Consider the following 16,100-nt stretch of genomic DNA (forward strand, 5'->3'; position numbering starts at 1 on the left):
GTCCACAAACCAATGGGTGACGTCACGGTGACTACGTCCACTTCTTATATACAGTCTATGGGTATGAATATTATATTCCATTTCTGGTAATAGATCCCCCGAAATGCTACACACTGTTCCTTTAAAAGTGATTTTCCGTTGCTCGTTTCCTGGTTTCCTAAACTAAGTGTCAGAAGCCAAGTGGATTCAGGCCAATTTTTTTGGGTGTCTTACGATGAGTCACAAACATTAGCTTGTTGGTTAATGGTTAAACACCACATTGAATACAATAATGTAGAAAATCTTAAACAACATTGTAGCCTTTTTCTTCATCTTCATGCATATTTAAGTTAATTTTCTGAATGTTTATTTAAAAAAGTCTTAATTGTAACTTAATAACAACTATGGTCATCACACCAAGCACTCACAAGTTCAAACAAACAATATATCCCAGCCTTGAACAAACAAGAAGGGAGGGACAAAAACAATTGATATGGCGATCAGGTGATTTATGCTTGTCTGTGTCTGGACCTGTGAAACAGGTAGGATGATTCACACTTTATGCAGAGCCATTATGTCTTAGTAAGGTCAAAAAAGGAAGCACTACTATATGAGTAAGACTCTGCTACGTCACCAGGAAATAAATTCACCACTGGTGTGGCAAAACTTTTACACATGCTCAGCTTACTCACAGTGTTTAACGTTTCGACACATTATTACTGCTATTATCTCTAAATACATATGGGAAACATTTAGTCCACATTTTAAATGTGAAAAGAGTCTGACTATCCAACAATACAACAATTCAAATACAGACAGCTATTTTACAGTTTAATTATGATGATGATAATTATGATCATGTGTAATCAGGTGCTGTCTGTCCCTGCCACCAAAGGAATGTGTTTTAATGTATCAATTCAAATCTATTCTATTCAATGTATCTTTATTTATTTGTATTTAATATATCTTTATTTATTTGTATTTAATATATCTTTATTTAATATATCTTTATTTATTTGTATTTATTTGTATTTAATATATCTTTATTTAATATATTTGTATTTAATATATCTTTATTTAATACATCTATTTCTATTCTATTCAATTTAAATATAAATTCAAATACAGACAGTATTAATTATGATAATGATAGTTATGATCATGTGTAATCAGGTGCTGTAGTTATACTGTCTGTCCCATTGTATTAATGTGTTTTAATGTATAAAACAATATCAAACTATTACAGAGTGTATATATATCTACCCTCCACAACAACAGTGCCACTTTTGTAAACTTACAGCTGGTTGATCTGATTGTTGGACACCGCCGAGTCGTCGCTGAAGTAGGGCACCATCTTGGCCCCGCAGCAGGAGCAGAAGCTGACCGCCGACGAGCTGTCGGATTCGGTCACCGCACCGAGCGTCATACCGCCGGTGGAGAGTGGAGGACGCGCAGAGTGAGGAGGAAAAGTGTCAAGTGTTCTTGGTCCGAAAGCAAACTTTTTACTCCTCTCCCACGGTCATGTGCTCCGTCATTTCAAGACAACTTCCTTTGGGTGTTGATAGTCGTAATAAATGACGAAGTATTCCGCGGAAGTCTGTTTCCAAAGCGTGTTTCTTTCTGTCGAAATAAATTAATCAGCACACTTTGTTCCTGCTCCTGACGCATGGCTGTCCAAGATCTCCAAATAAAGCAGAAGTGAAACCCATAATGAGCAAGTGTCTGTATTGTTTTCTAAATATGAATCATCCAACAGACAGTATCCTCCACCATGTACAGTACTAGGACATATGACTCCAGTCAAACTCTCACAGGAGAAGTTTATAGCAGAGAGGAGGAGGAGTTGGAGACATGTGTTTTGGGGAAAAGTGGGGAGCCAATGAGGACAACAGGGAAGTACGACCGCCCACAATACCAGCACTTCTGCAGCGACGCTTTGCTGAAGCAGAGCAGTTTGTATACAAATGCACCTTGCAGGTTATTTATCCTCCTCTGGGTGTGTTTATGAGACAATTCACTGCCTGTAAGTGTTTGCTCAAAAGCTGCATACTGTTGGTATACTGCATGGCACATGTTGGTTGCCCATCCGTGATGGATTATATAATACTGTAGGTCACACTATGTTTTAGTAATAATTAGGGGTGTAGAAAAATATCGATATGAGTATCGCGATATTATATTGTGCAATACTCGATTTTTAATTAACCACTAAATAAATCCAATTGCCCGCTTTCGGAGGTTGTTGCGGGTGTAAGCGCCATTTACTAGTGCCAAGTTTATGTTTATTGTTTGGATAATATTATTTGCTGGAGTTCAGTGAAGAATATATTTCAGTTAAATGTGAGAGAATATTGTGACTATATATGGTGTGATTCCTTCCTGTATGTTTACCACTGTGAATTTGAGTTTCATCCTGTGCGGCTTCACACGTGACAAAGGGACAGGAAGTGAATTTTATTGTAAAATTACTTTTATTGTGCAAAGGTTCAGCTGTAAATAAACGAGTTAACGGCAGAGCAACACGGTTGTTTTACCGTTGGCGATGGCGTTGGCGTTGCTACCGGGCCGACTCAACGCGTAAAACATTGTGATGTCGTCCTTGAAATGTTGTTATTGACAGAAAGTAAGTTAAGACGAAGATAAGAAGAATGAAGACTAAAGATAGCCACTACAGGGGGCTCAGTTTCAAAGCTAAAACCAAAGGAATCCATTGGTACCAACCATCCCATAATAGCTTGTCGCGAAGGAGGCTACATAACGCTCCAAACTTGCCCTAAAGTTTGGCGAGGAAAAACTGTTAAGGCCATTTTTCAAAAGGGTCCCTCAACCTCTGATCTCCAGATATGTGAATGAAAATGGGTTCTATGGGTACCCACAAGTCTTCCCTTTACAGACATGTATGCACTTTATGATAATCACATGCAGTTTGGAGCAAAAACCATGCAGTTTTTTGCATGCAGCACAAATGTGTTATTTTTGCCTATTCTAAAATGATATATTTCTAATGTGTTCTTTATACTATGACAGTTTTCCTAAAATAACATTAAAAAAATCACAATATATTGCCTTGCTTACAGTTTCGCAAGACTTGCAACCGGAGTATCATGATACATTTCGTATCGCAAGATTCTTGCCAATACACAACCCTACTAATAATATGATAATATAGTTAGAATAAACTGCTGTCCAACAGCTAATTAGGGTGACCAGGTCTCCCACTTTATGAGGGACTGCACAGCATTTTTATCCCTCCCACATATTGAGACTACTATGTCCCTCGTTTTGATCGGCTCTAGTTTTCAAAAGTCAAACCACTGCAGGACTTTTCTAAAATATGGCTTTTATCCAATGGCTGTGAAGAAAGCAGGGAAGGCTGCCATCACGCCGGTCAAGTGCAGGTTAACCTGTTTCTGCGAAGCGACGGCCAACGGGGAAAAGTCAGAATATGATGGGAACTACCACAAAGAAAAGGAAACGAAGCTACAACAAAGACTGTCAAACTACTTATATCTGGGTGAAGTCAGTGAAAGGTCATTCTCAGTTTCTTGGCAAAATTAGTTATTTTTCAACCAGAGGGCAAAGCATAGAGATGTTACAAGCTAAGGGGCGGAATAGAAATGTTTATTTTTACAAGTTAGATAGACATTATTTCGAGATTGAAGTCTATCGCTCAGCATTAGTAACAAGGCCCACATTGTCCCACACAAACATACCTTTAGTCCCACATTTGGTTTGTTCAGATCTGGTCACCCTGCAGCTAATTCAGTGTCCTGGTACAACAAGGTCAATTAAACTAATAAAACAGAGTCAATTAACCCCACATGGGATTTTGGTTTGGCAGTGAGTCACTGAGGAGACTTCACTTGTCTCCTCTCCGCCCTTTTCTCCCACCACACAGACCCTGTGGTTGAGTTACATAAGGGCCAAGAACAAAATGAGAAACAGGCTCAAGTCATCCAGTCAAAAAGTCAAGATTTCAGCTTGTTAAATGTGAATATTTCCTGGTTTCTTTACTCCTCTATGACAGTAAACTGAATATCTTTGAGTTGTGGACAAAACAAGACATTTGAGGATTTGAGCTCGATAGAATGCAAGTTTAAGGCATTTCTGCATTGGCTCCACTTTTTGGACCCGGAGGTAGCCCACTGGAGATATACCGGAGCCTGTCTTGTCAAGAAAGTCTGCAGGAGAAACAACCCTTCACATTCGGGTGGTCTGAGGACATCAAGTATCAACTAAGATACTGCATGCTCACAGTATGGACACAATGTTTTGGTTAATTTTACAGCCTATTAAACATTTTATATTCTGCTGGCGTGCCGACGTGTAGGGTCCTATGTAAGCTGACAACAATTTGAAAACACTGTAAAACTGCAGCCCCCTCATCATATTCACACCGGCGAGTGCCAAGAACCTAGAATGAAACTAAAACATCTGTGGCCAATGACCTCTACGCAGCGAAGCTAAGCTTTATTATTATGTTTATGGAAGGCCTGATCTACGTTTTGGCTTTTCTCCAGAGCAGAGCTGTTATCAATAGGGAGTTTAACTGAGAAATACGACACTATTAAGAAAGCCGTTTTACAACACACCTTTGGCTCAGTGTTCACAATCTTTCCAGCCCATTGTTATTCACTGTAATCTGCACAGTATGCTTGTGTTCTTCTAGGTCTATGAACACCCCTGAGCTTTGAGGCTGTGGGGAAAACTGTAGTTGAACTTGTTACTGATGTTATGCTGTGTCTCAATTTGCGTACTTTTGTACTTAAACTTGCTATTTTGAGTGCATAAGTGCGTTCACAATGAGAAGTATGGCAAAATGCAGGGTACTGTAGGTACCCGGTTGTTGGACTCAAAACGGTCCAAACGTTGAGTGTGGAACGCTGGACACTTCTCCCCCTCAACGGTCGCCATCTTTACTAAGTAGAGGAAAAGGAAGGACCACCAACCTATTTTAAACTTGTGAAAATGGCGAACAAGGAAGCTGCAGCGGTTGCTATTGAAACCACGAACACCGAACTATACAAATTTAAGTTATACATGTGTTTTTTTCACTAAGAACCACTTCACTGTAGACGGATGGAAGCCATTATTGGGTTAATTTATCCGTCTGAACAGAATTACTGCCGATATGGCGTGATGTCCATGGCAAATACATGGCAGGGGACAGTGTATGTGTATGTTTTAGCACTAGAGACTCCACGTGTCCAGCTACACTGATTATATGACATAAGAAACAAACACACCAACGCCTGCACTCCTGCCGTCACACTAAGCTTTACTCCATCTCACCTTCCTATCAACAACTCTTGCATCACAAGGCAGGTTTTCCAAAGAGCTCTGACAGCAACCGTGACCATAAAATCCACAAACACACACACACACACACACACAGCGGCTCTAGTGCTCTTCATGTCATGTGGTTCTGTTTAGTGTCGTCAAATTTACCAGAACTCATTTGTCTGTGAGCTGGTAACATGAGAGTCTGTTGTGGTGTTTAGCTGAGACCTGGACAAGTTGCACAATCGTCTTCAGCCACATGTCTTCCCACCGTCACTTGACGATGGGCAGAAACATGCAGGTCAACGGTGCTGTAGTTATGTATTTGTATATATTTCAAAGTGTGTGAGAATGTCCCCCTAGTGAGCCCTATCATCCTGCTACCTCTTTGGTTAGTACATGAAGACAGCTGTTTACCATACGCTGAGCTGGAGATGGGCTAGTGTTAGCATACTGTTCTACAATAAAGCTATATAAATAACCTGCAGTATGATTTACTCTGTCTTGAAAAACATCCTGAAAAACATCTGTCTTTCATCTTAAAATCATGCTGAAGGTAAAGAAGTGTGATAGAGTAGTAGCGGTGGCTAAAAAACACCCGGCCTAAAAACCTTAAAACAAACAACATAAAAATATGTTTCAAGATTGAAAACAAAGCAAAACAAAGAACAGCTGGACTACAACGCCTTCAGTTCAAATGTTTGCCGACTACTCGGCCCACTCTGTTGCGATAGAAGCACTTAACCTTGGAGGAACAGGTAGCACTCTTAACAGCCAGATAAGACAGACAAAGACGGACCTGTTAGCAGAAGTAGCCTGTGTAAAGTACCAAACATGTCATGTACTGCAACAAACAAGCACTGGGTTCAACACAGTTCTTTGGTTTGAGACCTTATAGACCGTTTCAATGGAATTGCATTCCTAGGCAACAGCTTGGGCCCATATTACTTCCTGTCAGCTGATGTAATTCACAATGGTTGCGTCCCAAATTCTATACTAACATGCTATTTAGTACACTAAAACAGTATGTGAGATATTTTAGTATGTCCGAAACCTTAGTATGAAACCAATAGTACGTGAATTGCATACTGTTTCCAGTGAAATCTTACAGTATGCAACACTGGACACTACGGCGGCATAAATATCCCACAAAGCAATGTGGCAGTGACAACAACGTTCATAACAAACGTTGACCGACAGCTCTGCAATGGCATTAACACTTCAGTCTAATTGTAAGTATAAGATTTCACTTTGCTAGATGAAATATATATTTTAAATTAGTTCCGATTTTGATTATCACAAATCATTGTTTTGGTCACATGAGGTTGGCACGGGTTACTATGGTTACACGTCTCCAACCGGCAAGAAGGCTCTCTTAGCTGATTGGATAAGTGGTAAAAAAGAATTAAACACAATGTTTTTTTCCGCAGATGATGATGGAAGTGGCTAAGGAGTGAGCTTTCTTATACAGTATATTGTATTGTTATTTTACCACTGTACCGCACTTTGGTCAACTTTGGTGTTTTTAAATGTGCTCTATATATAAACCAAACTTGAAACTTGAGCCATCTCACTTCCTTCTCATCTCTGTTGAGGGTTGCACATGTACAGCACCCATCAGGCACTCGCAAGAAAATGGCAGCGGGTATAGACAAAGATTATTATCTGAATTGCAAGCGAGCATTTCAATTATCCTGGAAACAGGAGTTTAGTTGGGTGGCGTTAGAGGATGTGGGTGAAACTTCAACTATGCATTGCGAAGATTGCCGCGAGTTTGAGAGGAAGGCGGATAAAACATGACAATTAACTTAAGTTTTTGTTGACATTTGAAACCAATAATAAATACTAGAATTGCCGTCTCGCGGTTGTATGCCTCCGCCAACCAGTCAAGGTGCAGTTTACATCCATGTCTGAATGTCACCACTTCATCATTTTATCCTATTAGACGTTTGTGTAAAATTGTCATATTAGCATATCAACTCTTGAGTTATGGTCAGCAAAATCTAATCAGTTCATCCTTTGTGCCAAATTTGAAGAACTTCCATCAAGGTGTTCCTGGGATATCGTGTTCTCAAAAATGGACTGGACGGACGTACCGACGAACGGACAACCTGAAAAGATAATGCCTCCGGCCACAACTGTAAAAATTGATTTCGGGCAAGTAGATTTATGACCCACTTGCCTGACCTGGCACGTGAAAAAAAGAACATTAACGATGAACTCTGCATGTCACTAATCTAGGACAGGCAGTACAGTATGTTATGTTCATGTTTAACTGTAGGAGGCCAGGAGGCAGGTGTGGTATCCACTGTTGTGTGTAAATAACAGAGCAACCTATAAACTTAAAGAGGCATGTCTCCACATGAGGAGATGGTGCTCAAACATTGAACACAGATGGTGCCCTCGGCTTGGCGTTCGCTACTGCACCTTGCCCTTCTTGTTCTTCTAATAGCGGGTTCATGAAATTCTTGGCCTGGTGTACCTGCCCTGCTTGTGTATTTCTGGCTCGGAGCTGATGCATGTGTCAATAAAATGCATAGTGAACAATGCAGGAAGAAATTATTCTGATCAGTGTCAGAATGTACTGTACAACTAGGTTAGTGTGTTGTTATTAAAATAGCTCACGTCATTTATCACAGAGTAGTTCCTCTTGGCACCGAAATAGATTCTATGAATAGATTTTATCCCAAACAAACAAACAGCTTACACTATAACAGAGGCCTCAGCTCAAATGACCTGTACTGCATTCTGTAAAAGAAAATGCTCTATAGCATATAGCACAATGGACAGATAAGGTCAGAAAGAGAACAACTAAATGCCACCCTTCATTCTTCTCACAGGCTTTTCTCATTTACAGACAGCTTTTAACCACAGTAGATACAACACACTGACACACCGCTACCTTCATACAGACAGTCTGAAAACCAAACAGAGAAGAGAACTGAAAGTAAGGAAGTACTGTCACTGACATTTCAAGTGGGTCATTCATTGCAGGTGTGCTTTAACAATACAGTTTCAGTCTTGTGATGCTGCAACCTTTGACCGCCGCGCCACATCACATGATATCCCGGCAGACAGTCACAAGAAGGATAGGAAGCAACTCATTTGATCAGCAGCAACAGCCGAACAAAGTTCATCAGCCGTTTTCACCAATTTGCCAACCAATTAAGATGAAACACCACAGGCAAAACATTGTTTTTCATGCACTGGTTATGGGCTAATTTGCTTCCATAACCTGTCTGGTTTGGAAGTGGATAGTAAACATCCAAAATACACATTTAGGTGTTTATTTTACTACTTTGTCTATTTGTGTCTGTAGATTTCCCCTAAATTCACCAAAAGTTACTTATAAATATTGCCTATTTCCATATTTAAACATAAAATATCCGAAAACTTGTAATACAAACATGATTGTCTTAGTGTAAGTAATCAACTGGGGAAGTTTAATGGTGATAACTATTAGTAACTATTAGTACTAGTTATTAGATAACTATTTTCCCTATTCACCTGTAGTGTCTTCAAAATGTGTGGAACTTTACAATCCATATCTTTAGAGGCTGTTTTCTCAAAGTGTGTTTTTTCTCTCTCTCAGCCAGAAATCTCCACTTCAGTAGCACTTACATACACCAAACTTTCCACTTTCATTCCTATCTTTGTTCTGAAGGTTTTTACCAAGGGGTTTGTTCACATACTGTATCATTCATAGCCTAATTTATACAACATTTTATTCCTAAAAACATGGCAAAAATAGATTTTTTTTAATGGCAATATACTCTGATTTATGGATTGATAAAAAGAGATATCCAAAATTCCCTCTGTAAAAACCTTTGACACTAATATGTCAACAAAATGAAACAAGAATTTTGAACCTGGCTTTATCCAGTGTTCAGATTTCTGTTCTGGAAATGTATGCAAATTAGTACATATTTAATAAGATAATGCCTCATTGGCGTATTTAAGCATAAAATAATTGTGCTAATGTAAGTAATCAACTGGGGAAGTTTCATGGTGATATCTGTTAGTTAAATTGTTTACCCTACTCACCTGTAGTTTCTCCCCTTAAAAGATAGAAGAACAAAACCTTCAAATGCTAGTTTTGTAACTCTAGATAGAAAAAAATGTTTCTCTGACACTTTCCTTGACAGTCAGTGTCCTGAGGCATCAGTGTGAGGCAGAGGTTCATTAGTGCCCTGCAGTAACGTTATTCTTCATTGGTGTGGTACAGAGTAGAGAGCTGTTGTGTGTGTCTCTATGAAAGAGACGTTGACAGACAGAAAGGGGGAATAGGAGGGAGAGATACCGGGTGTGAGTAGTGAACTGAATAACTGTAAGAGAAAAGAAACAAAGACTCTGGAGAAAAGCAAGAAATCAAGACAGAGTGAAAATATTACTGCACTGCAAAAGCTGCCCTCAGTCTTAGTGGCTCTTATACGACATATTGGCCCGTGCTGCTACTTGAATCCATATGTAGGGTGTGGTGGACTTAATTGGACCTCAAGTCTTATGTAATACACATTAGGGGTCACTCAGCAAGGCCCTTGGCTGCACTCTGCATGTCTGTGTGGATTTGTGCTAATGTTGAGCAAATGGCGAGCTAGGTAAATGGTAAAACAGGACTATAATGATGTTAGGCGTATGGGGAATAAGCCCTATATGTGTGTGTGTGTGTGTGTGCACGCATCCCTGGGTATGACTTCACCAGCTGCTGCTGCTGCTTTGTTGTATTACCTAACAGATAATTGGGACCACATGTCTTTCTTGGCACTATTGGGGTTTGTTAAAGGTTTGCAGGAGTGACATCACCAAGTTTCAATTTTCATATATGTGACATAGCATAAAATATTGTCTAATATGTTCAGCTTTGGGTTAAACTCCACTCATTTCATGCACTATAGGTGCTCCACAAGAGGCCCTTGGCTTATCTTGGGCCAGCTGCAATCATGAACTGAAATTATTATCATATGGTGTATATGGGGTTTCAAATATTATCACTGCTGCCAATGAGGTCATGCTTTCAGACCATGGACGTTATATAAGAAGAGGTCGTCACGTGTGGCCTTCAACGACCAGGAGAACCTCCGCTTGCTCAAACTCAGGGTGTTGAGGGTCCAGAAGGAAAATGAAGAAGCTGAACGCCAGCGGGTAGAAGCTGCTTTGCAGCGAAAACTAGAGCAGCAAGAATTCATCAAAGAAAAAGAGAAGGGAATTTTGAAGCTGCAGGAGGATGCAACGAACTTCATCACACTGGAGAACTTGGATCAGCGTATAGAAGAAGCGTGACATCACCCATTGGTTTGTGGACTGCCATTTTGAAGCCTTGAGTTCGGCATTTTGGCCATCGCCATCTATGATTTTGTCCGTCACCATATTGGTTTTTGGCAGTCGCCATCTTGTTTTTTGCAACCAGAAGTGACACGAGAGGGTGGAGCTAAGTACAACCGAACACTGAATAAGACCTTATTAGGCAACCAAAATGTTACAAGTAACTTTCATGAGCTGAAAACACAGTGAAAGAGTTAAAAGACATGGACAACTACCAGACCAGACAACGCCATAGTAGCAACCTGTCAATCACGAGGTAGCCACGCCCTACAGCATACCCTGCTTTATGGTCTATTTCACTCTAAATGGGACCATAATCTACTAAATGAACATCATGCTGTATTGAAGAAGACTTGAAACTAGCAATTGAGAACATAAACTCATGTTTACAATGTTTACTTAGGTAATACATCAAGTGAGAAGTAGGCTCATTTTCTCATTGACTTCTATAAAATCAAACTTCTTTTTGCAACCAGAGGAGTCGCCACCTGTTGGATATTAGAAAGAATGCAAGTTTAAGGCACTTCAGCATTGGCTTCACTTTTTGGACCCACAGGTAGCCCACTGGGGATATACCGGAGCCTGTCTTGCCAAGACAGACATAATCGTACATCGTCCAATACCTAATTTGTCTTTGTTCCACCAGAGGGTTCAAAATAGTAACCTTACCTAACATACGTAAGACATAAGACGTCCAAAAAGATATTCTTCACTGTGACTATGACTCATTTGTAGATGCTAATTGGCTCAAGATGCTGCCAAGATTCACCTCACTAATATTATGGCTTTGTTAGCCAAAGCATATATGCATAATGAACGTTCCTTTAGCCTGATAGTTAGTGCACATTATCCTGCTGTGTGAATGAGCTCAGGACTAGACACTTTGGCCCTCCTAACAACTCCAGACCAGCGGTAGCCTGACCGGCTTTTTTCAGATCCATTTGATTTTGCCAGGCAAGGTCTCGCTGGGCTCGATCCAAGACACGCATGAATGAAATTTGAGAGTGATCCTGAGCAACAGCCAAAACGCAGGGGTGAAGAAAAAGAAAATGATGCAATAAAGAAGTTGAATCTCATCCCGACAACGTGGAACTCTGCCCTGCTTCATAGCAACAACGCTCAAAGTTGAGACAACACTGCCTGAAATCTGTCTGTATCTGTTGTTACATTAGTTTGTTCTGAGCATTCAATTTGACCCTGTATCTGGTGTCCACAGTCTCCAGACAGGATGGCAACGTTTCAATCTGACCAGTCGTTGAGTCTGTACTGGCCTCACAGAGCAAGATATGAAATGTCTGTCTTAGGCTCAGCTGCACTGTAGGAGTATATCTGCATATAACTGCAGTGTCTCATTACCTGCTATATTAAACTGTACAGACAGTAATAACAAGTGGTAACTTAAAAATATAAGTGATAAAAATCAATCAAATGGTAAAGACTGTTTAGATTGCACTAAGAGCTTAAATTAGTCCACAAAAGTCCTTACAAAGTCCATTAAAGATGGAAATGCTGTATAGACTCTGATGCTCCACTCCCTGTTTAATGATTGTGTGCTACCGTCACGGACAGACTGTGATGTAAAGATAGCATTTAAAGTAGGTCTGTCAATCGATTAAAATATTTAGTCACGATTAATTGCATGATTGTCCATAGTTAATCATGATTAATTGCAAATTAATCACATTTTGTATCTGTTCAAAATGTACCTTAAATGGAGATTTGACAAGTATTTATTACTCCTATCAACATGGGAGTGAGCAAATATGCTTGTTTTATGCAAGTGTATAGGTACTGCATTTAGCATAAAAAATATGTTCAAATCATAACATGGCAAACTCAAGATTAACAGGCAACAACAGCTGTGAGTGTGTCAGTGTGCTGACTCGACTATGACTCACCCCAAACTGCATGTGATTATCATAAAGTGGGCATGTCTGTAAAGGGGAGACTCGTGGGTACCCATAGAACCTATTTTCATTCACATATCTTGAGGTCACAGGTCAAGGGACCCCTTTGGAAATGGCCATGCCAGTTTTTCCTCGTCAAAAATCTTAAGTTGCGTTAATGCCTTAAAGAAATTAGTTATGTTAAAAGGAATTTGCGTTAACGCTGACTGCCCTAATTTAAAGTGATAAGAGCCTTAAGCACAGTGAAGACAAAGTTCCTATGTTTAGTAGTAGCCGGTTTAAAACTAAGTCAAACGCTCACACAAACATAAAGCCCATGTGTACAGCTTGTCCTGTGTAAAGTCTATGAATTTCATTCAAATTCTGTAGAGGGCCTTGGCCCAGCATTACAGCATAAAGCCACCTGAGTTATCTAAACAAAAGGACAATAACATTGGTGACGTCCTTGTCTTTTATGAGATACAAACATCAAAAGCAAATTACCTACTCAGCCACAACCACCAGGTGGAATCATGCAAATCAACCCCAGCCTTTGACGTCAGTGGACTGACCACATATTGACAAATGTACTCACAAAGGCATCATTTGTTTGCAGCATGAAAAAACTATTAAACAAAACTATTTAAAAACCATTGCTGGTGCCACAGGGCCCAATCCTCAAATGACAATAAGTACTCTGAAACCACTGTGTGAATGTACTGTGTATTTGAAGTGCAATACACACAAATGTGTAAATTAGTTCCTAAATGACATGAATTAGTTGTATTGAGACTGCCTTTACTAAACAAAGCTATAATAGCTCCTTCATATGAGGCTAACTGTTGTAAGGTGCTTATTGAACACTGCACTACAGTAAAGTGATGTAATTTTCTGAACTTAACAGACTGTTCTAGCTGCTCTATTATTTGCCCTTATCCACTTAGTCATTATATCCACATTAGTAATGATTATCAAAAATCTTATTGTGTAAATATTTTGTGAGAGCACCAATAGTCAACTCTACAATATCGTTGCAATATCGATATTGAGGTATTTGGTCAAAAATATTGTGATATTTGATTTTCTAGACAACGTACAAAATGAATGTGTGAATCTGGATAATATAGACTTTTTGTTAACAATTGTGTTTGTATGACAGGAGTTTGAATAGATATTACTCACTAATGGGAAACACAACTCCTTTTATATGTTACAGTCTTGGTTTAAGCAAATATGAAAGGAATTTTCATTTTGGTGGCATTGATAAACTGGTTTTATTTTGACATATAAGTTGGCATTTGTGCACTAGGGTTGCACAATTAATCGAATATTAATCTCAATCATAATTAAATGAACATGATCGCCTGCGATATTGACGTTTAGAATTCTTGCTCCGCTCAAAGCAAACACCGCTGCATATCAAATCAGACACTTCCTAAAGTAACAAGCAGCTACCAGGGTGCGATCGAGATGTTTTGGCTTCACTTTTGGGGAGCTGTCATGCCGCTGCTGTGAAAAACGTTCCTGAATGTTACGGCTGCAGTCCAGAGTAGAAGAGTAATATACTGTATAGTTAATGGGCAAAACAAAAATGCACTGAATTCAGGTGAAGAAGAACCTTATTTTAAGTCTTATTTTGATGCAACAATTTGTAAATTAGCAGGAATGTAGCACAATATGAAAGTGAAGTGCTCTGTAAATTTTATTTTGGTACGATTTTATTTTTAATCTAGGAGATGCACTGTGAATAAGGATCAGTCTTATTTTGATGCAAAGATTTGTACATTAGCAGGAATATAGCACAACTTGGAAGTAAAAGCAGTGTTCTGTTTATTTGGTGTGCATTTTAAGTGCAATAAAAATATTTTGTCCCTAAAATCAATGAATAATTGTGAAGAATAATCGTGATTTCAATATTGATCAAAATAATCATGATTATCATTTTGGCCATAATCGTGCAGGCCTGTTGTGCACTGTATAAAATCAATACAACAACTGCATTAATGTTTTAAGAACTATAACAGAAAATGTTCAGTAATTGAAGGAACGCTGTAAATCTGAAGCGCCGTCTCCCCCTAGTGGCCTGAGTCTCAATTTACAGTTTCTATTGAATGTCAGTGTGTGAAAAAAACAGAGTTATTCCAGGAAACTGGAGACAGAGTATGACAAAACAGGATGTGGTCTCACCTCCTGGGCTGGGAGCGACGGTCATCCTCACCACTGCCCGACTCCTAGAGGGAGAGACAGACGGGAAATAAGTAGAAATGAATATTCAATGCCTGCGTCATTTCACATCAGTCCTGCTAACATTTCAGAAAGGACACACGCTATCACATTGATCAAAGAGACTTGGGAGGCCATTTGCATCACAAGCTGAGTCAGACTCAATTAACCTTGCATTAAAAGAGTGTTAAATAGGCTGGCGGCTAGGGAGGATACGTTAAGCCTTTCATCTGTGACTTCAGTTACAAGGCAGGGCCAGGGTGGTATTTTAACTGAGGCTCAGAGCAGGGACCGGGGATAAGGGCTGAAACAGACTGTCCATGCCCTCCCCTCTCTGTCTCTCTTTTTCCAAAATGCAATCATCCTCCCCCAACCACTGCAACCAGCACAGTCCGCCACACACACACACACACACACACACACACACACACACACACACACACACACACACACACACACACACACACACACACACACACACACACACACACACACACAATTTTAATCCCAGCCTGTTTCGGTAATCCCTCACAAAACTCAGGGAACTTTCTCTTTGGCATCAATCTGTCAATCCTGGCTACTACACAGGCAAACCCACGCACACAAAAACCCCAGATACATACAGTATGGATGGACACAGACATTGGATGCTGAACAATAATGAAGACGCTAATGCTGGTGCTGATGAATGATGATGATACACGATGAGTGATGAGGAAGATTAGGTGGAGAGGTCAGGAGGTGCAGAAGCTTGAGGAGGAAGGATGGAGTTTTCATCTATTCCTGTGTCCGATTAGGCCCAGAGGGGCAGCTGGCTGAATGATGCTCTCTGCATCAGCAGCCTAACAGCCTGCCTTCAAGGCAAAATATGGTGACACAGGAGAAATAGGAGTCCAATGCATTGACTCAAATGCTTCCTGCACACACACACACACACACACACACACCTGACAAAACGCCTAACTCAGCAGATTTCAAAGGCAAATGTGATACCAGTATACCATTACGCCACTGCAAAGCACTCACACACACATTGCTGATGAATGTAGGGGCTGTATACTTCCAATACGTGATTAAAACGACATACCATAATAAGCCCAGCCATGACTAGGATGTAATGTACAGGCTGATCTCCATGGTTACCGAGCCACTGCACAGATGTGTAGGGAGTGGTTTTATAGCCAATGAGAAGAGAGGATTTGGTGTGCTGCTAGGCAGATTATACTACCACTGTATGGTGGCTATTCCTCACTGTGCTGAAGGTAAAATGCTAGCTGTATTAATTGACGGGTCAATAATGTGAAATCTGTGTTTAATTTGCCAACGCCCTGATATTTTAGGAGGCAGCACACTGGAAAAAGCCTATCACAGATGTGTTGAAGTGACGATTCCAGCTGTGCCTCTCGTAAT

General features: G+C 40.0%; 1 protein-coding gene and 1 long non-coding RNA gene across 3 annotated transcripts in view; one reads left to right on the forward strand and one right to left on the reverse strand.

Moving 5' to 3' along the window:
• LOC141771314 (uncharacterized) overlaps nt 1-16,100 on the forward strand; it is a 202,033-nt gene that overhangs the window by 136,437 nt on the left and 49,496 nt on the right. The gene's annotated exons all lie outside the window — the stretch shown is intronic.
• The window catches only part of ssh2a (slingshot protein phosphatase 2a), a 38,507-nt gene that overhangs the window by 19,298 nt on the left and 3,109 nt on the right, over nt 1-16,100 (reverse strand). The window contains exon 2 of one of the 2 annotated variants that reach the window (XM_074641351.1): nt 14,655-14,698. In XM_074641351.1, the coding sequence (XP_074497452.1) occupies nt 14,655-14,698 (44 nt within the window). Of the gene's footprint in view, nt 1-1,277; nt 1,789-14,654; nt 14,699-16,100 lie in introns of those variants that run through there. The other variant, XM_074641349.1, reaches the window with a different exon arrangement.

The sequence above is a fragment of the Sebastes fasciatus genome, chromosome 7 (assembly GCF_043250625.1).
Source record: "Sebastes fasciatus isolate fSebFas1 chromosome 7, fSebFas1.pri, whole genome shotgun sequence".
NCBI classification, from domain to species: Eukaryota; Metazoa; Chordata; class Actinopteri; order Perciformes; family Sebastidae; genus Sebastes; species Sebastes fasciatus.